The sequence below is a fragment of the Pseudomyrmex gracilis genome, unplaced genomic scaffold (assembly GCF_002006095.1).
Source record: "Pseudomyrmex gracilis isolate BER0280 unplaced genomic scaffold, ASM200609v1 scaffold_112, whole genome shotgun sequence".
NCBI lineage: Eukaryota > Metazoa > Arthropoda > Insecta > Hymenoptera > Formicidae > Pseudomyrmex > Pseudomyrmex gracilis.
This window is the reverse complement of record NW_018020696.1, coordinates 511,041-531,007: the sequence shown is the minus strand read 5'-3', so window position 1 is coordinate 531,007 and position 19,967 is coordinate 511,041. Positions and strand designations below refer to the sequence as shown.

At 38.5% G+C, this 19,967-nt stretch overlaps 2 protein-coding genes across 4 annotated transcripts; one reads left to right on the top strand and one right to left on the bottom strand.

The window, feature by feature from the left end:
- Positions 1 to 3,528: 3,528 nt before the first annotated feature.
- LOC109856262 (probable serine/threonine-protein kinase DDB_G0282963) lies at positions 3,529 to 7,401 on the bottom strand. Of its 2 annotated transcripts, XM_020431326.1 has the most exons (4): positions 7,151 to 7,401; positions 6,841 to 7,038; positions 6,279 to 6,775; positions 3,529 to 6,206 (listed from the first exon to the last, which is right to left on the bottom strand). In XM_020431326.1, the coding sequence occupies exons 1-4, from the start codon at positions 7,263 to 7,265 to the stop codon at positions 4,146 to 4,148; spliced, it is 2,871 nt and encodes a 956-aa protein (XP_020286915.1). In that variant the 5' UTR covers positions 7,266 to 7,401; the 3' UTR covers positions 3,529 to 4,145. The 2 variants fall into 2 exon arrangements, with proteins under 2 accessions (XP_020286915.1, XP_020286914.1); XM_020431325.1 differs by having other exon boundaries at positions 3,529 to 6,775.
- Positions 7,402 to 8,908: 1,507 nt separating this feature from the next.
- Positions 8,909 to 19,441, top strand: LOC109856250 (tyrosine-protein kinase Src42A). 2 transcript variants are annotated; one of them, XM_020431301.1, is made up of 6 exons: positions 8,909 to 10,534; positions 10,848 to 10,969; positions 11,186 to 11,349; positions 13,861 to 14,197; positions 14,540 to 14,875; positions 14,975 to 19,441. In XM_020431301.1, the coding sequence occupies exons 1-6, from the start codon at positions 10,179 to 10,181 to the stop codon at positions 15,181 to 15,183; spliced, it is 1,524 nt and encodes a 507-aa protein (XP_020286890.1). In that variant the 5' UTR covers positions 8,909 to 10,178; the 3' UTR covers positions 15,184 to 19,441. The 2 variants fall into 2 exon arrangements, with proteins under 2 accessions (XP_020286890.1, XP_020286891.1); XM_020431302.1 differs by having other exon boundaries at positions 8,911 to 10,534; positions 13,861 to 14,188.
- Positions 19,442 to 19,967: the final 526 nt, after the last annotated feature.

Genomic DNA, 19,967 nt, shown 5'->3' with positions numbered 1-19,967 from the left:
ATGCGTGTAATTTTTTCCATCCCCTTGGGGATGATTGCCCCATTGGGCAAATTTGATCGCGAGGACAAACGCGGCGAACGTTGTGTCGTCGTGCAACAAATACGGACGTTAGATTATCATCTCGTTCTCGCGGTTCTCGTTCTTTTGGTTCTCCTCGTGCTCGTTGCAGCAACAACAGTTTGACGTGCAGTCTTCCTGGTTTTCAGCCACGTACGTCATATACGTGTCGATGCTCTTGGTGTCTAAAGACGGCAGGGACCACGAGAGCGAAGTTGTCTCGAAGTCCGGAATGGCCGTGTGCCAGGAACTGGGATTGCGCGACTTCTTGGCTTTGCGACTCTTGGTGGAGAGCTTCTTAATGGCCTGGCGAGAAGCAAAGTATTATTCTGATAAGTAAAAGGTAGACGATAAAAAGAGAGAGAGAGAAAAAAAAGAGCCGGAGTGACACGAATTCTCATCGTGGTGAGTAGGACAAATAAGGACATCGATCCACGTTAATTCAACGCCGCGCAAAACAATTCCCATTTGAGCGGAATATGATTGTAACCAAAACTGCGTGCGAGTGTGTGTATTAACAGGAAGAAGTGAATTAGAGATGAGCGATTTTCCGTGATTGAGTCACAGAGTGGAACCAAAGAGCAAGCTGAGCAGGGGAAGAGGAGGAGAAAATTAGGTCGCACCTTATACAATTCAAAACGCGTGCGAAGCTACAATCGCCGTAAGAAAACGTTAATTAATAAACGTGTGTCGTCGAACATCGGAACTGCTTACCCGCAGAATTCTGCGGCCGGATTTGCCGAGAAACTTTTTCAGCATTGCTGAAATTCACGATGTTCGTCCGTTTTCTCTGACCTCTGTGTGTCGTTTCGACGTCGCGCACCGAGTGTGAAACACACGCCGGAGGATTGATTTTCGGCCGTGTGCGCGCGAGAATCCGCCTATCCGCCCAAAGCCTTCGATGTTCCGCTCTTGCTCCAGGTCCGTTCGTTCGTTCGATTTTAACACGAACGCTGCGGAGTCACGCGACAAAATACCGCTTCGGAGCACCACGCCACCCCATTTATGACCTCGGTCGGCTCCGGCCGCGCGCCCGATTCCGCACGATCATCCCCGAGCGCGGGACAGGCCCGCGCGCGCGTACGCGGATATTATCGCATTTCTCTTCGTGCGATCTCTCGAAGGGACTTCCGAGTTTGTACATACAACCGCGGGCGGTTATTTCCTCATAGCGCTTAAATCTCACAGAGAGAGGAGGCGGAGAGTAATGAGCAATTGGTAATTACGCTTGACTTGATGCAACAGCAATTTCCACGACGCCGTCGTCACGGAAGATTGATTTTAATTGACATAAATCGAGCTCAACAGATATAAACACGTATCTATAGATATACATATGTAGTAATATATTGTGCATATACGTGTTTCATGAATGTAAACGTGGTCGAACATTGTTGTGGAAGAAGATTGTGTAAGAAACCATTTTTTATTCTCTCTGCTCTGTTCGATCTAAAAAAATAGAAAAGAAATCAAAATTCTCTTATCATATATCACATATATATATATATATATATTCGATTTACTTGGCATAAATTTGACATTCGCACACAGAATTTATCGGCTGTTAAAACAGACATTTTGCGTGCACGCAAGATATAGTGGCTACTATATGGTATAACATGTGTACACAGAAACCAAAATATGATTCTATCTCTAGTCCAAACAAGAGATCGCGAGGTTTCGATTAATCAGTGCGCTCAATAAGAAGAGTACGCGCGCGTACACACGCGTATCACACGTGCGCCGCGTGATGGAACAGAACGAGTGTTCAATGGTCCGTAGGGATTGGAGACGAGAATAAGAACGAATTGGATTAATGTACGAATGATAGATGAGAAATCTCTCCAGTCAGACGCATTCGCTGATTGATAAAGTATGAACAATAATGAATTAACGATAATTCTATTGAATCTCGATGTGTCGAATATGTGAGTTGGTAAAACGCATCTCGAGAGAAAAATTGTTTGAAAATAACACACTTTATATCGAAGAAAAAAATATCTAATTTAACATCTCTCAATAAAAAACAATCTGAATCTCAAATGTAATTAAAAGAATCTTGATGTAATCGAGTTTTTTATTTCAATAATACTACGTTACAAAGGCGCGCGTAACCTAATCGTAGCTTGGGGGAGGTTGTGCATCGAGCGCGTCGAGGAGAAGAAATTGACAGCGAGCGCAAGTACAAATCCTAGAGAGAGTGGATGTATGTACTCTCTTTTTTTTTTTTTCTTTTCTCTTTCTCTCTCGGCTGCCTGCATACACGTGCACGTCGTGTGCGTGTGACGCGTGTGAGCGCGGCCGTTCTCACGCGGCGGCACGCGCCACGCCGTACGTAGGCTCCCTATGTACGTCGCGATGGCCACGTGCCACGCTCTTCCCCTCCTCGCTCTTTTTCTTCTTTTTCTCTCTCACTTCCACGAAAAACTCATAATTGTCATAACATTCGAACGAGCTGGGCCGTGGAAAAGATCGCTTCCAAGGGATTAAGATCATAAAAGCGCATTCGAATTCATAATCGTCAGTTCAGATTCTATTTTTGAGTCAAAAAAAAAAAAAAGAATAATTGTTGCAATATAATAATATTCGCGACTCTGAGAACATATATATCGATATGTTTGCAGAATTTTAATTGATATAATATATATATATGTCTGCTCGCTCGCGACATGTAAAACGCCATATTCCGTCAATTGTACACGAACGGAATGGTATCGCGAATGCGATCGTGCGCGCAGAATTTTTTATGTGAACAATTCGCGAACGCGATTCTCGTTACGTGCGCAACTCGATCGTTGTGCAGTTATTGCAACACGTTCGGCTTACTTCTTCTTTTTCGCGAGCGAGGGGGAAACCGATCGCCATCGGTGACGGAGTGTAACGAGCGGCGCGTGGCGCGGTCGCGTGGCTACAAATGCGCGCTCAAACATCGCAACCCGGCGAAAATAAGTTCTGTCTAATTGAGACGGCCATACCCATTATAGAGATTAGACTTCAAACGCGCGCGAAGAGAGAGACCTCGCCGTCAGTGGAGAGACCCCCGCGTGATTAATTAATACCCAAGATCGTTCGCGTGTTCTGTGTTTTTTCGGCCTTTGTGACACACAAACGGATTTATTTTGAAATGATTCGCGGAAGTCTCTTGGAAAGAGTACATTCTTTTGTTCCTGACAAATAAGAACTCACACTGTTTTTTTTTTTTTTTTGTTTTTTTGTTTGCTCTTTTCCTCCAACAGGAAACAGGACAAGATTAAAGAAGAAATTTTGTTCAAAATACAAATGAGAGCAGAGGAATTTGATTATAGTTTTGTTCGAATTGTAGAGAAAGAAAGAGATGTGTGATTACTGTATTGTAAAGTTGTTATTTTTCACAAATGTATAATATAAAAATATATATAATCGACTTGTTTAAATAATATATTATAGCTAGATGTCTCTTTCGTTACTTAAAAATCTCTAGTCAATGTTGAAATCATTGACGTACATACATCGTGGAATCTGCACTTCTGAGGTCAGCAGGTCACTTGTCTACAAAAAAATAAGACAAATTCTCGGCGCTAACAGCACCGGCGCTTCTGTTGCTATCGAACGTCAAACGCGTCATGAATTACGTAAGCGTTACGTCAGCATGACGTTCGAGAAAGAGAGAGAGAGAGAGAGAATCTCGATGTCGTAAATATTTACAAAAATCGGCGCGTCACGCGAACATTTGACACTCAATAAGCACGATGTCGTTAATGCAATTAGATACTATTTGCAGATCTCAAAGATTAAAAGATATTGTTCGGAATAAATATGAATTGTTCGTTGTATACGCTGTGTGTTCATAACATTTAATTCTGCAAACATACAAAAGTAACAATATCCTATATAAATTTATTGAAATATGTAATAGTATTATACATCTTTCTGTTTCTTTTTTTTTTATTCTCTATTCTTATATAAAAATAAATATTATTGCTCGTATATTGTCATTAATGTACAATATTAAGAGTGCTGATTAATTATATTATTATTGTTAATCATATCTTTCTCTTGTTTTTTTTTATGGCTATATTTGCGCTTATTTATTCTATAAATTTCTTATCCTATTCTTCGTTACTAAGTAAGGGAGTATGCAACATTTCTGGATCGTAAGGAATGTTTTTCTTGTTACCGGGTAATAACATTGGAACAACTTTGATGCGAAACTCATACGGTAGAAATTGAATACAAAAATCGTAAAAATCATTACGGGAACAGATGATGCTCAAACGAGCCATTTCCTTCATCAACGCCTCTAATTCATTTTTGTAGTTCTCATACTTTTTACGTCGTTCAATGAAGGAGACGGTTTTGGCTAACTCCTGCATAAACTTCTCGGATTTTACTCTTGTTGTCAAATTGTATTTAGGCTCCATACGTTTCCACAAAAATCGATAAAGATTGTCTGTAGCCCAGTGCTTTGGACGCGGCAGTCTTGGTGCTCTGTACACTTTTCCATTTACCAAAAATGCCTTGTCTATTGGCTTTTCAATCTTTGTAGGCATTTTTTTAATATCTCGTTTAAACGCAATGCCTTTGGGTTTTGCATTTTTTGCACTTGACGCAGATTCTTTCTTATCGTTTCTCGCAGTTTTTTTCATCACGATTATCTCGCGGTTCTTTATCCCCTCCAATTTTGCCTTAATCCTCTCCATTTTCTCATTAAAATCTTCAGAAACCATTTGTTTACTCGACGATAATTGTTTATCTGCCGTTGACGAAGATTGTTTGAAAAAAGTATCTATCGTTCTCGGCGTCTTCATCTTACTGATATTGAAAGCGGTGATATTTTTATTTAAAGATTTTCTTTTAATCGGTGCGTTGTAATTTTGGATGTCGTTCTCTTTTAAGTTCTTTTCTCGGCGTGAAGTTTCTCTGTTTTCTTGCAGATCATCTTTATTCAAATACGACACGATCGATGATGTCGAGCGTGTTACTGTCTTACTTTTATTCATTCTATTCTCTTCTTGTGCCGTGAATACATCTTCGTGATTATTCTTTTCTATTTCTAATGAATCAGCGGTTTCGAGAATTTTTTCAGGAATGTTGGCTTCACTTCTTGAAGAACGTTCTATTTGCAAACTATAATTATTCTGATTTTCTTCTTCTGAAGTATCTACTAATTGTTCATTAGTTTTTCTTGATGATGATGATCTTAGACTAAACAGAGATGTGTTTTTATTAATATCGATCTTACTCTTTGATCTTTGACCCAACTTGGGAGATCTTTTTGTCGATGAAAATGTTGCACCAGAAGTATCGAATATGTTTTGACTCGGATTGTCTTTAGATGAACTTGGATCCATTACGTTTTTACTGCTTGATATATCTTTATCTACATCGATCTTGCTTTTAGATCTACTGGCAAATTTTCTTAAAGAACTAACCGGAGATTGAGATTTTGGCTCTAATTCTGTATCATTAGAAGTATCAATACTTCGATTTGAATTATTAATTATACTAGTACTTCTTGCGTTCCCGCTGATTGACATATTTTTATCGATGTCGACCTCAGATTCAGCAGCAAATGTATTTGAAGTTACTAAAGATTGAAATTTTGCTACTGGTCGAGATTTTACATTAGAAGTATCACTCTTTTGACTTGAAGTACTTTTAGGCAAACTTGCACGTCTTGAGCTTTTGTTGAATGATGTATTTTTTTCAATCTCAGTGTTAGATCTACTAACTGATCTTTTTGAAGAATTGTTTAAAGATCTCGTTACTGGTAAAACTTTTGCATCACGAGTATCGATGTCTTGACTAGGAATTTCTTCAGATACACTTGTATTTGTATCTTCAGACAAAACATCTTTGAAAGCATTACTTGTTAAACTTCGTCGCGTGCGTTGCATAAACCGAGGTTTATGTTTGACAGACTCATTGTTCATTTCAAAATCACTTTCATCAGTGTTTTGTGTCTTATTAGTCTTTGTATTCTGAGTACTTTGAGTTGATAAGTTTGAAGAATCAATACTCTTACGTCGTAGTTGTAATGCTTCTATCAAGTCTGTTTTCGTTTGTTCATTAGTGTGATCGTTATTTGTATTGATATTTCTGTTTATCAAATGGCTCTTAGATTCTTTTACAAGCTCAATTGATTGTTTTCCAGTATTATGGTCTGAAATGTCTTGATTTAACATATCCTGGAAAACATTCTTATTTGTTATTGATTGTTTTCCAGTATTATGATCTGAAATGTCTTGATTTAACATATCCTGGAAAACATTCTTATTTGTTATTGATTGTTTTCCAGTATTATGATCTGAAATGTCTGGATTTAACATATCCTGGAAAACATTCTTATTTGTTATTGATTGTTTTCCAGTATTATGGTCTGAAATGTCTTGATTTAACATATCCTGAAAAACATTCTTATTTGTTATTTCTTCATCCTTCCTTTTTTTCTTGAAAATATTTGGTCGTAATTTAACAATATCTTCAGTCTCAAGATTTGAGCTCAAACTGTCATTTTCATTTGATTTTCTTTGCGAACCGTCTCCATCTGAAGCCTTATTAGATATATTGTTGTTTTGTTTTAATAGAACAGTTGTTGTGTTATCATTTAAAGCATTCAGAAAAGCATTGCTGTCACTCTTTCTATTTGCTGCTCTCAGAGGCAACTTTCTTCTTTTGACATCAGGTTCTTTTTCTGACTCAGATGTTGATACCTCCATAACATGACTTTTGATCAAACCTTAAAAAGTTATATATATATAGTTAGTATTATAGTATCAATTACTCTTGCAAATTATATAATACCTGCGCTATAATTGTGTTTTAAAGTTGAAATATTTTGTTCATCAGATTCCAAATATTTCCACCAGTTTGACTTATCATGAGTAGAGCTAGCATTCGAATTAAAACTCAATTGTGCAGATGTTTCATTTCCTTGATTATATGTTGAAGAATGAGGTAGAATTGTATTCTCTCCCAAATGTTTCCACCAAAATGTCTTTTCTGCAGAAAGAATGAACAATTGTAAAAATCTTGTTAAGTTTTGATATTAGTCTAGACATGTAAAGCCATAAGATAAAAAAATAAATAAATGGTAAAACAAAATTACACTCACCTTCACCCAAAATGTTTGTATCTGGATCGAGATACCCAGATCCAAAGGAGGAACCGACACTTCTGTTTACAGACAGTTGTTTAGATAACCGATTTGTAAGTCTTCTCTTAGCCATGATAAACTATATATAATCATACAACCTTATATAGACTAAGTATGAAGTTAAAAAATGTTTACTCTCTCTTTTTTGAAACTTTATATTTGTTGCAGTCACGCCGAATAAGGGATTTTGCGTTTATCTGACGGTTGAAGTAGCACTGCAAATGCTTTGGTATTAAATGATACTAACACCTCTACTGGAGAAGCCTAGAACTATTCTGAAGCGCGATACATTGGGTGCGTTCAGACAACTCAACAATTGCACAACAGTTGAGAGATAATCACTTCTGATTGGATCATACTTTTGGAACTGCAGCAGATTTTGAAGAATAGTCCTATCATAAGTGATGATCTCTCAACCGTTGAGTTGTCTGAACGCACTCATTAAAAATGCACAAGTAAATTCTTTGAACAAGATTTGTTTAAACACATGTATATTTTTTAAATATATTTTGCATAGAATATGTACAACACATACAACATGTACTACTCATTCTCATAATTTCCTAAGGCCTGTTCTACAATACAGTCGTAAGCCGTAAGAAATTGACCAATCACAATCGATTATTCTTCCATGATTTGTCTGTCTACAATGGAGAGTTGTAGGCCGTAATAGTAAGAAATTGACCAATCACAGACGAAGTACAGAAGAATAATCAATTGTGATTTGTCAATTTCTTACTATTACGGCCTACAACTCTCCATTGTAGACGGCTCTTAATATAGATACGACTAAATACAGTCACAGTAAAAAATAGTATTTTCTATTTAAGCATTGAAGAGAAGACTGAGAGCGGCCAGAGACATATGAAAAACTGTACTAGCTTTTCCGTTCCGTAAACCAGCGCTATGTCCATGGGTGGTGCACATTGGCAACTACGTAGCCATGTCCACACAACTTGTCGGTATGTAAGTTAAGCCCGTTCTACATTGATCGCAAGCTCAAACGCAAGGTATAGATCTCGTAGAATTGACCAATCACGCTGCTCAATTGGCTGATTTGATCAATACGATTAGTCAATTCTACCAGACCTGTTCCTTGCGTTTGCGCTTGCGATCAATGTAGAACAGGCTTAACATTACCACCACTGTAAAGAGCCGTCTACAATGGAGAGTTGTAGGCCGTAATAGTAAGAAATTGACCAATCACAGGCAATGTACAGAAGAATAATCGATTGTGATTTGTCAGTTTCTTACTGTTACAGTCTAAAACTCTCCATTGTAGACGACCCTTAAAACTTCCTGGTGTAAGACTCTGTATCGGGGCCATTTAAGCTACACTCGGTTCAATGAGAAAATAGGACACTACTCGCGCATAGGAGAGGAGGAAAAGCGGTCAAAGTGAGGATACCGCCCCGCCGCTACTCAGTACCGTAAACATAGATACAGCACGTTCAGGCCCGAATTTAGATTTTCAGTTGATGAAATAGGCACCCGCTGAATACTGTACGAGCGATACAGCACTGCGGAGTGGGAGGAGCTTTCTGGTAGAAGAGATGCGCAGAACGAACGCATTTTCGTCCATGGGTGTCCTATTCTCTCGTTGAACCGAGTAAAGTCTTGTATCTATATGGCATTTCCTCGATTTCCTCTCTCTTTCAAAAAGTGATCGCTCAAGATGGTTCCCATGACGTACATCCGTCCCCGGATTTGCCTGCCCCCACCACCGATACGTTCCCTCCTGTTTCTTTTTACTCAATGAGCCGGATAGAGCGTGATCAGTGTAATCGCGAGGTGGTGTGCGTGCGATGGTACGTGCAGGTTCGAATCAACAGATTCGAATGTGAGGTGAGAAAGATTTTGAACGTTTGTCAATCTTCTGGAACGCGACGCGAACGATGAGAAGGATGCCGAAGGTAATAGATCAGCTGCGCGCTACGTAATGCTCATTCGCTCCGTAAAGGGAGTATCGTGTTGTTGTGTGTGTCCGTCGATCAAGTGTCATCTGGGCCGATAACAGAAGGGAACAGGAATTAGGCGTGACTGTGCGCCGCGTATGGAAAGGCAGTTCTGTCGTCGACGCGGAGACGGAACGCGCGCATGCGAGAACGGGCGTACGCATGGGCTTTTTGACGGATACGTGCCCGCAATGGCGACGGTGCTAGACAACTCGCCTACTTTCTAAGTTCTCTCCGTGACCAGTGAGAGGTCTGTCTCGCATCTGTTTCGCCCGAGTATCCGTATCGCGCCGAGCTATGTGACTGGCGTGTATCGCGAACGTTCTTTGAACGAAGCGCCCCGTCCGTCTCTCGACCGGAGAAAAACGTCTCGGAAAAAAAAAAAAAAAAAAGAAAAAAACGTGTTTCGTAAGTGACAAAATTCGCATATTTGTTGTTACGATGCAGCAACCTCGTTGGGATTGCCAGGTGTTTCGGGTGTTCGGAATAATCGAAGAACGCGCAGAATCGTTCCTCCGAGATCGTTCCTCGCGGATGTGATATCCCTCGTTGCGCGTTTCCTCTCACGATAATCCAGCCGACGGTTCCGCCTGTTTTGCGGTCGCGCCTCGCGGATCTGTCGTCATCGGAACAACATATCTGTGACAGATCTCGGGATTTCAATTCTTGCTTTTGCATTGAATTGCTCTCTTTCTCTGCGCGAATTCGCTCAGAGGAAATGGACCACGCGAGTGATCGGATTGATTGGTGATAATTTAATAAAACTGTCCGCATACATTTGATTCTCCTTTCTTTATTTGTCTCGTATTACCAGCGAATGCTTGTTGCAAACAAGTGCGATCGAACAGTTTTCAATACAGCGATCGGTTGTGCGAAATTTCACATGCGAGAAACAGAACAACGTGCATTCAGTGGACGATAACAGGACGGAACTTGAATCGCCGCTTCAAGAGACATACACACACACACACGCACACACACACACACACATACACGGGAGTCAGATAAATAAATAAAAACGATCGTCGAACATGGGTAACTGCTTCAGCAATTTGAGAGACGTGGAGAAGGAGAAGCCGGACAGGATCAACCCCAACATAGAGACGGCGGTGCCGACCAGTCCGGTGCCAACGCCACCACCCGATCCCATCAGGCCGATACCGCAGATACCAGATACGGATGTCTCGTCGACCGCCAAGATATTCGTCGCCCTTTACGACTACGACGCGCGCACGGACGAGGATTTAAGCTTCCGTAAGGGCGAACACCTGGAGATACTCAATGACACGCAAGGAGACTGGTGGCTGGCGCGGAGTAAAAGGACCAGACAGGAGGGCTACATCCCCAGTAATTACGTCGCCAAATTGAAGTCGATCGAGGCAGAACCGTGAGTCGCTATTCGCCGGTTCATTCGGCGATTTTTATCTCAAACGTAACAGATAAGACAGACACTTGTTCGATTTTGATAACTATACGCGCGAGCAAATCTTGAGAACTTTTTTTTTTTTTTATCAAAATTTCATACTCTATTGTGATTTTTTTTTTTTTTTTATCACAGCGAAACAATATCTGGAAAATGATTGATTCGCGGCGAACGGTAAACGACAGCAAGTTTAATTTATCGATTTCCACGGCTAATTGAAAGAAGAAGGGAAAAAACAAATCTTTGATATTCACACAATGCTGTTTTGCGTTTGCAGATGGTATTTCAGAAAGATTAAGCGAATTGAGGCGGAGAAAAAGCTGCTGCTGCCGGAAAACGATCACGGCGCGTTTCTGATAAGAGATTCTGAGAGTCGGCACAACGATTACTCCCTTTCAGGTAACGTCATAGAACGATAATAGAAAACTACCGGTGTTGCGTCATAGCGGCACGATATCGTATCAAATAAATGAATTATAATGATCGGTCGGGGATCGCGCCGCGCTACAATATGAGTAGCGGAGCAGTAAAACGTAGCGAAATTGTGGGGACCATTGATAAGGCGGCAAAGCGAAATGTATTGATGATGATGATGATGATGATGATTGTTGGCAGTGCGTGACGGTGACACGGTGAAGCATTATCGTATCCGGCAATTGGACGAAGGTGGCTTTTTCATTGCCAGACGAACGACGTTCAGGAATCTTCAGGATCTTGTGGAGCATTACAGCAAGGACGCGGACGGGCTGTGCGTCAATCTCTGCAAGCCTTGTGTGCAGGTAAGCCGTCAGAAACGATTCGAAACAATCGCGCTTTCCGAGTACAATAGCGCCGATATAATTGACCGGTAGATAACAATTTTATGTGTTTGTTACTCGCTATTGTCAACAGTTGCGAGTCTTATTGAATTGAGGAGTTTAGACGGAGTTTTTTGCGCGGAAATATCGTAATTTTTATTTTTACAAATCCGTTAAAGACAAAAAAAAAAAAAAAAACATTTGATACAGAAAAATCGCATTCGGAACTTACCGAGTTGAAATATTGTTATTGATGTATAAATAAATTGATATTTCCGCGAAACGCGCTCTGTCCGAACTCTAATGTTTTCGCAGAAGCGACAACATGCGATTGATACGCTTGATTATTTGCCCTGATTATTAACAGTGGTAGTAATTATCAACACAACAATATCATGACTGTTATTATTGAGATCAGTTATCTTTTTTTGTTATCCTTTTTTTTTTTTTATATGAGTTTTGTTTCTCTCGTTCTGTTTGATATTATTTATACTAAACTATTATTTATATTAAACTATATTGGTGCGCGATACTTTGAAACTTCGAAAGTGTTGTTTCACACACAGATAAAACACATTTAGAAGAAAGAAAAAAAACCCACACATGTACAACGTGTCAGTTATAAACGTCGATTACTCTCTCGGATTCAGTTTCTTATTGTTGTTGAAACCTTCCGCGAACGAAAGACGTACAATGAGAAACACACAACAGACAAAAAGTGCACTTAGACCTTTGATCGAAAAAAAAAAAAAAAAAAAAAATTGAAAGAGAAAAAGCAAAGGATATCAAAATTGTTTAGAAGCGTCGATTAAGCACTTGTTTTGTGAAGTTGGATGTCTGAATAGACTGTGTTTGTTTGTCTGTTCATTGCTTGCCCTACTTCCCGGTGGATTTTCTTGGTAAATTGAACATCCTAATAATACGCCATCAAACACGTTTTTTATTCGATTCTGTTTCTTTTTTCTCTTCGACGTTATTAAAACGCTTCTCCATTTGTTTTGTTATTTGTTGTCTGGCCTTGTAAACGTATATATATATATATATATGTATATATACAGCACAAGCCTGTTCTGTATGGAATTATATTTCAGAAGCAGTAGAAAAATTGTCATTTCTCACTTTAGAGATATCATGTAAAAAAAAAAAAAAAAGACTATTTCTGTGTATACATTCGATGTAATTCCATTACTTATCTCTCTCTCTCTCTCTCTCTCTCTCTCTTATCAAGTTGTGTCTCACGCATTCATCAAATTCATTTAGCATCCTAGACCTCGCGAGAGAGGTGCATAACACACAGTGCATAGGTAAATATCAAAAGAAACGAGACTAGCAGTCGCACACTTGAAGAAAAAAAAAAAATTAACAATAAGACACCGACACCTTTTCTTTCCTTTGCGAAATGTCGCTCTCGCTTGTGTGAATAATATAGTTCAAATCCACACAAGACTTTATTTCGTACATACATACACACACACACACACACACACACACATACACACACGTAAATACATATGTAAGTTCTTCTCTCGTGCGTACTGACGTACAAAAAGAGCGAGGATCACGCTTGTCGGCTCGAATATATATACGCGCGCTCTCCAAATCCGTATTCTATATGTGCGGGATGTGTCGCGAAAGTATTTCTACGATATGCCATATGTATACATGCGCGTGTCTCTCTTCCGTTATTCGAGAGGCGGACGAGCGTGAACGAGCATATGATATGCATGCTATCACGTATAGATTATAGATGTACATGTATACCGAGTGTTTATAAGATACGCATAATTCGCAGCTTGTTTTTTTCTTTCCTAGCTGTGCAATACGTATTTGAATCATTTCTGCATATTACATGCGCAATATATTATTAGCAGTTTCTCGATCGGTACGGGGTCGAATCGCTTCCTCCCCCCCGGACGCGATTAGTGACGTCAATTTGGTCAAATCGATCAATCATCGTTGCTTGAATTGCGAAATGACGTCGTTAATCGCGCTCCAGGAGTCGACTCGACTCCCGTACCGGTCGAAAACGTTTGTACAATTCATTATTTCGTTTTCTTCTTCTCATCGTTCCTTCTCATCTTCTCCGAAATATGCGCACACGTTGCCGTTAGGAGAACTCTCGCGATTACACCTCATATCGCTGATCATTGTTGAGATTATCGCGCGATTGCAGGACGCAAAAGAGATCATCGTAGGTTTGTATTGACTCTCATCGTGGACAGATAAAAATCGAACGCTAGTGTTCTTTTTTTTTTCTTTTTTTTTTTTTCAGTGTGTGCGTAGAATTTGTTCATCAGCGCTTGGTTAGAATTCTTTTCTATGAGAGAAAACGAAACGAATATATAGCTCGCTCCATTTGAACGCAGCCGAAAAAAAGACAAAAATGAAAAGAAAACACAAATTTCTTTCTTGCACAATGTCAAATTTCACGCGAATCACCCATCGCTACGCCCCGGCGCGACGGCTGATTCCCGTTCTGGCTCTGTTCGACAGGTTGAGAAACCCGTAACCGAGGGCCTTAGTCATCGCACGCGAGATCAATGGGAGATCGACCGTTCGTCGCTGAAGTTCCTGAGAAAACTCGGCCAGGGTCAGTTCGGCGAGGTATGGGAGGGTCTGTGGAACAACACCACCCCGGTGGCGATCAAGACTCTCAAACCAGGCACCATGGATCCGAAGGACTTCCTTGCCGAAGCGCAGATCATGAAGAAACTGCGACACGCCAAGCTGATTCAATTGTACGCCGTCTGCACGATGGAAGAGCCGATCTACATCATTACGGAATTGATGAGAAACGGCAGTCTACTGGAATTCTTACAAGGTATGCAAGGTATGGTTTTGGAGATCCAGTTGGCTCTTTTATCATAATCGATGATACGCGTAAAAGTAACTTTTTTTTTATATTCTCTTTTTTATTCTCTTTTTAAATCGTTGAGAGATTTTGAATATATTTTTATAAACACTGTCAACATTTCTATTTGCCATTTAAATATTCAAGGACGTTCAACGCGATGAAGTTTGTTTCTTATTTATTTATTTCTCAATCGCATATTTTTTGACTGGTTCTTTAAAGTGTTGTCCTACAATACCGCGAGATCAACGATGTCAATACATTTTTTTATTAGATAATTAGATTATCATTGTATAGCGTGAAGTTGGGCTTTTCTTTTAGGGAAGGGTAGAGGCCTAAAATTGCAGCAATTGATCGACATGGCTGCGCAAATAGCTGCCGGCATGGCGTACTTGGAATCACAGAATTATATTCATCGAGATTTGGCTGCTCGTAACGTTCTCGTGGCTGATGGGAATATTGTGAAGATCGCGGACTTTGGCTTAGCCAGGCTCATCAAGGAAGACGAATATGAGGCGAGAATAGGCGCGCGTTTCCCTATCAAATGGACTGCGCCCGAAGCCGCCAATTACAGCAAATTCAGTATTAAATCTGACGTGTGGTCGTTCGGTATCCTCCTTACCGAATTGGTCACATACGGTAGGATACCTTATCCAGGTAAGATCTCTATTCAATTGTGAATTCATTACTTCTACATGTTTTTTATAAATCGAATATTAACGACACGCGAATGTGTTCTTCTCGTTTTTTTCTTAGGTATGACAAACGCTGAGGTTCTTCATCAGGTGGAGCACGGTTACAGGATGCCGTGTCCGCCCGGCTGCCCCGATACGCTTTACAACATTATGTTGGAATGTTGGAACAAAGACCCTATGAAGAGACCAACGTTCGAAACGCTCCAATGGAAGCTCGAAGACTTCTTCACCATGGAAGGTTCCGAGTACAAGGAAGCATCTGCGTATTAGACTAAGAGGAATCTGAATCCTTCTTCCACTTCATTGAAACACACGCATGATAGTTACGCAGCCGTTAGTTACTCGATACGATCATTACGGATCTTCTTCGTTGATCTTTTCGTGATGCATTTTTGCGATTTTTTTTTTGTTTTTTTTTGTTTTTTTTTTTTGTTTTTTTTCAAGAGAGAGAATACTGTACATTTTATACTCGAATCGATAACGTTTATTTTACATATTACTACGATAGTGTTGTTTTAAGGATAAGGTTTTTCCTCTCTTAACTCCTGCTTTTTCCTGTCTTTCCTGTTTTGTTTTTTATTTTAATTTTTTGTCTTATCATCGGCACATTCTGCCTGCCATAAAAAAAGCTCGAAGACCGACATTTAGACAATTTTATCTGTGACTTGACGTACATTGGCATTTTGATAATTTTTTTATTACGAGCGGCGAAGAAGTTTTAGATATTGTTTTAAAAAATTGCATTATATATATAAAAAAAAAAAAAAAAAACAAAACGGAACATTATACACATAGATGTTAAATGGCCTTTGTAAAATCGTTTATAGTATATCGGTTAGTGTAAGAGTAGAGATCTCGATCACTCGGGTAATAATCCGAATGATGATGCCGTCGCGCTCGGCAATAGTAGCGATGTAATATATTTGTGTACGATATATAAAAGTTACTTCTCTCTCTTTTTCCCGTATTACATTTATAAATACTATGAAACGACGAAAAAACTTGATCGAACTCTCTTGATATTAATCTACTGAGAAAGACGAAACGACGGACCACGCATACCTTCATCATTCCTTCTCTATTTACGCTCGGAGCGTGACGTCTCGAATTAATTGTAACAAAATCCCTCTTTCCCTTCTCGATGTTAGAAGGAATTGGACGCGCAAGAGTCGCCGACGAAACGAAATCTCGCGCACGCGAAAAAAGGGAAAATTTTTAATAACCGGTCCGTCCAAGACAACGCGGAAGACTGTGTCCTATGGCGACTGCGTCGAATGATGTTATCCTCTTTCGATTGTTCTGTCTACACTTGTCATAAACTTATTAATACCGATACAGACTGCTAGAAAACGTTTTTTCTATAACTGATACTGTTTATTGTAACAGCGTAAAACTCCCTTCCAAAAGTAGATAATCTTGAACTAGAGATCTTGTCTGACGAGACAAGATGAGATTGGCATATAATAAATATTAATTGAACGTTTTTTTGTTTTTTTCAAGTATTACGAGACGAAATCTTAGATCAATTGTGTCATCTCTCCATTATTTGGTCATTTTCTCGTTATCATCAATTTTATATATTTTTATATGATATATATATATATATATATATATATCGCGCGTCCATTTGACATTTTTATTATAATTATTTATCACACCTTAACTTTTCACACCCCATTCGCGACAAGTGATTCAAACTTGATAATAATTATTATATTATACATATATATATATATATATATATATACACACACGCGTAAAAAGTTAGCGATTATTATATTGAATATACTTCGTATATATAAATACATGAAAAAAATAATACGCAATTATATAGGATACTTTAGGGCAATACTCTTTAATCTCCTTTTTCGCATTACACACGCACAAATTTGTACGGAATGTGCCAAAATGTGTCGCCATTCCCTCTGTTTGTCGATTTATCGAACAAACGTAGAGTTGTGGATATATATCGTATCTGATATTGTTTTCTGTGTGTAGCTCTTCCTCACTATTGAAGGAAATATGAGAGAGAATAATGCTGGTGGGATGTTGTCACCAAATTCTCTGAAATTGGCAATAGCTTTTCCTGGTAAAGCTGAGTAATTATCTGGGCAAAACATGCTGCAATTCTTGGTAGTGTGATAATCTCTGGGTCGACAAGCCCAGTGCTTCAGCTCGTTGTCTTCTTTCTCCTTCCCCATTGGCTCTGATTCCATATTTTGCAACAAGCATCGTCAAAACATTCCCAAAGTCTCTAGAACTTTTGCGGGCTATTTTGGTCACTACAGGTTTTCTGTTTAGGAAGACAATTACAAGGAAAGTTATATCTTCTAGCAGAGTTTCATGGTTTGAGTAATGCCATACTCTGTCTGTCCACTCTATCCTCATAATGCAACTCATATACTTGTCCTTTACTTTATCTCTTATTATATAATATTATCTCTTCATTTATTTTATCTCTTGCGAGACTTTTAAGAAGAAAGTTTCCCTTCTTAAACAATCTATAATATGTCTACGCTCGCTATTACCTTTTGTAAGAAATCTAAATCTTTTTACTTCTTCTTCATCCTTATGTATGGTTTCTAAATGCTGAACTATTTTTGTCTGCATTTTGTAACACAAAAAAACAAAACTTAGTTTTATCCTCCCTCCATGCTCTAATAAGCTTTCTAAGCAACAAGGTGAGGTCAAAACCTTGATACCTGCATGCGTTAACCATTCGCTGCATTGCCTCTGGGTTTACATCAACATAAACAGTCTCTACTAGCATAATTCCAATGCGTAGAACTAAGGTCTGCCATTCTCAGAAGGTGGTCTACAAATGATCTTCGATCAAGAGCTCGAATTCTCCCACTTTGAAAATCAATCATGTGCTTGGCAATCTCTTTCATAAAAAGTGTCTGCATTCATGTTTAGAAAAGTCAAGAACTTCATCATTGATATCAAAGTCAATTCGGTTCGCTACTAAACCAAACCTAGCATGTGTCTAACAGCAGCTTCTTCTTGATCATTTAATGCCAAGGGTTCTGCCATCTGTGGCCTTGCATTTCTCCACCAACTGCTCCCAACATTTTTTTGTCATCATTATCTGGCTACTATTATGTTGCACCTCTCTATTAACCCTAATTTGCCGCCATGTCCCTAAAATTGTGTATGTTTTGTCTCATATGATGGCTCTAACTTTCTAATTAATCTCGAAGAGATGTCAGTGGTTGCTCTATAATAACCAGGTGTCTTTTGAGATGTTGTGGAACACTATAATATCTAAGGGCTTAGAATTTTTACCGTTTGAGAGTTATACAGATTTGCTAAGCTGTGCAGGTTTTTGATTGTTTTGTAAATCTATATAAATGGCTAAAGAGAGATAAAAGAGAATTTAAATATCTTATTTCTCTTTTTAATCTTCTAACTTCCCACCAGTTTTGTAACCACAAGCCACCTTACTCCGACTGATCACAAAATCAAGATCCTTATTAAAGAACTATCTTCTCGCACAGTGATCACACAATCCAATGGATTAATGGTAATCCACATTTATTATTGTGTGCCTGTGCCAATGTGTGTGATCGAGTGAGTTTTTTCGTCCGTAATAAGAAGTGTGGAGAGACTGTTGCACTTTTTTTAGAAGTCTCTTTTACATTAATTTTACTGATAAGCTCTTAGAATTTAGAGAGCCGTCAATTCGAATTATATCTGAAGACAACTTTTTATAGAAACTATTCCAATTTTGCGAAACACGCCCTTCGCGTATACGCAATTCGATATGTGTATCTCTCTCCGGATATACTCGGAGCATCTTGGCGTGCGTGCGTGTGTGTATGTGCGTGCGTGTGTTTATATGTACGCAAAATCGATCTAGCGTCTAGTTTTTTTTGTGTTTGAAATCACAGAGCTGTGTTAATAGTACTAAAGTGCATATTCGCAGATTTCGAAGATGTGTGTGTGTGTGTGTGTGTATGTGTGCGCGCGCTTGCGAGCAGTATATATGACTAAAACGCAATAAACCCACACTTGATCACTTTGTGTACAATGTCGCCTCGTTTAACGATGCAAAATATCGTTCAGTTTTTCGTAAACAGAAGCGGCAAAATTTGTTTGAGAAAACTCAAACGAATTTTGTTTTACATTTCGATAGAGAGAAAGAAATATACTCGCAAAGTTTATCGTCGCAAATCGTACGCAAGAATGTAATGTAACCGATCGTTAATTGTGACACTACACCGACAAAAAACAAACAGGATGACGAAACTGTTATCGTACAACACAAAACTTACATGTAACAAACAATAATGAAATGTATAATGCAACGAGAGATTGTAAGCACAAAACAGATGAAAGTTTACCGAAGCTATACTGTTAATCACCCATATAGGTAAGCTCTTTTCCTCCGCGGAGTAGAAGGAAAAGTGATTTCCAATGGAATTATACAATAGGAATTATTGTGACGAGTAAAAGTAACAAATATATATATATATATATATATAAATATACTTTAGATGTAAGAAATAAGTGACGAAAATAAATGCGTTTTGTTTATAAACATTGGAATTTCTTAAATTTCTGACATGTTGTATTTATAAAAATTAATAAATATATATATATATACATATATATATATATATATACATGTATATATATTAGATAATATATATATTTTGGTCAGAAAATATATATAAATATATATTGGTCAGAAAGTTCCGTATTAAAATATGTAAAGTCTTTTCGTATTTTAATTACGAATTTTAATACGAAGATACAAAAAAACTTTCTGACCAACTCAATACATTTAAATAAATATAAATATAAATATATATATATATACATATATATATATATATATATATATATTATACAAATAAAATAAATAAATAAATATATATTATATGCTATATATTGCACACACATTTCACATATGTATCAACAAACACGTTGAGAAAATACTGTTCGAAAGAGGCGCATCAAAAGGAAGAGTACGTGAAACGAGAAGAGAGCTGAAGAAGAGGCGAAGAGCCGTGTTCTCAGTGTGTATCGCACACACGGCGATTCACTAGATG

Bases quoted from the DNA above. Each gene is read 5' to 3' on its own strand.
- LOC109856262 (XM_020431325.1), bottom strand. From the start codon at position 7,265: ATGGCTAAGAGAAGACTTACAAATCGGTTATCTAAACAACTGTCTGTA. The intron at 7,039-7,150 runs GTGAGTGTAATT...TTCTTTCTGCAG, and splicing joins TACAAACATTTTGGGTGAAG to AAAAGACATTTTGGTGGAAA. The intron at 6,776-6,840 runs GTATTATATAAT...TAACTTTTTAAG, and splicing joins AAAACACAATTATAGCGCAG to GTTTGATCAAAAGTCATGTT.
- LOC109856250 (XM_020431301.1), top strand. From the start codon at position 10,179: ATGGGTAACTGCTTCAGCAATTTGAGAGACGTGGAGAAGGAGAAGCCG. The intron at 14,198-14,539 runs GTATGGTTTTGG...CTTTTCTTTTAG, and splicing joins ATTCTTACAAGGTATGCAAG to GGAAGGGTAGAGGCCTAAAA. The intron at 14,876-14,974 runs GTAAGATCTCTA...TTTTTTTCTTAG, and splicing joins CGGTAGGATACCTTATCCAG to GTATGACAAACGCTGAGGTT.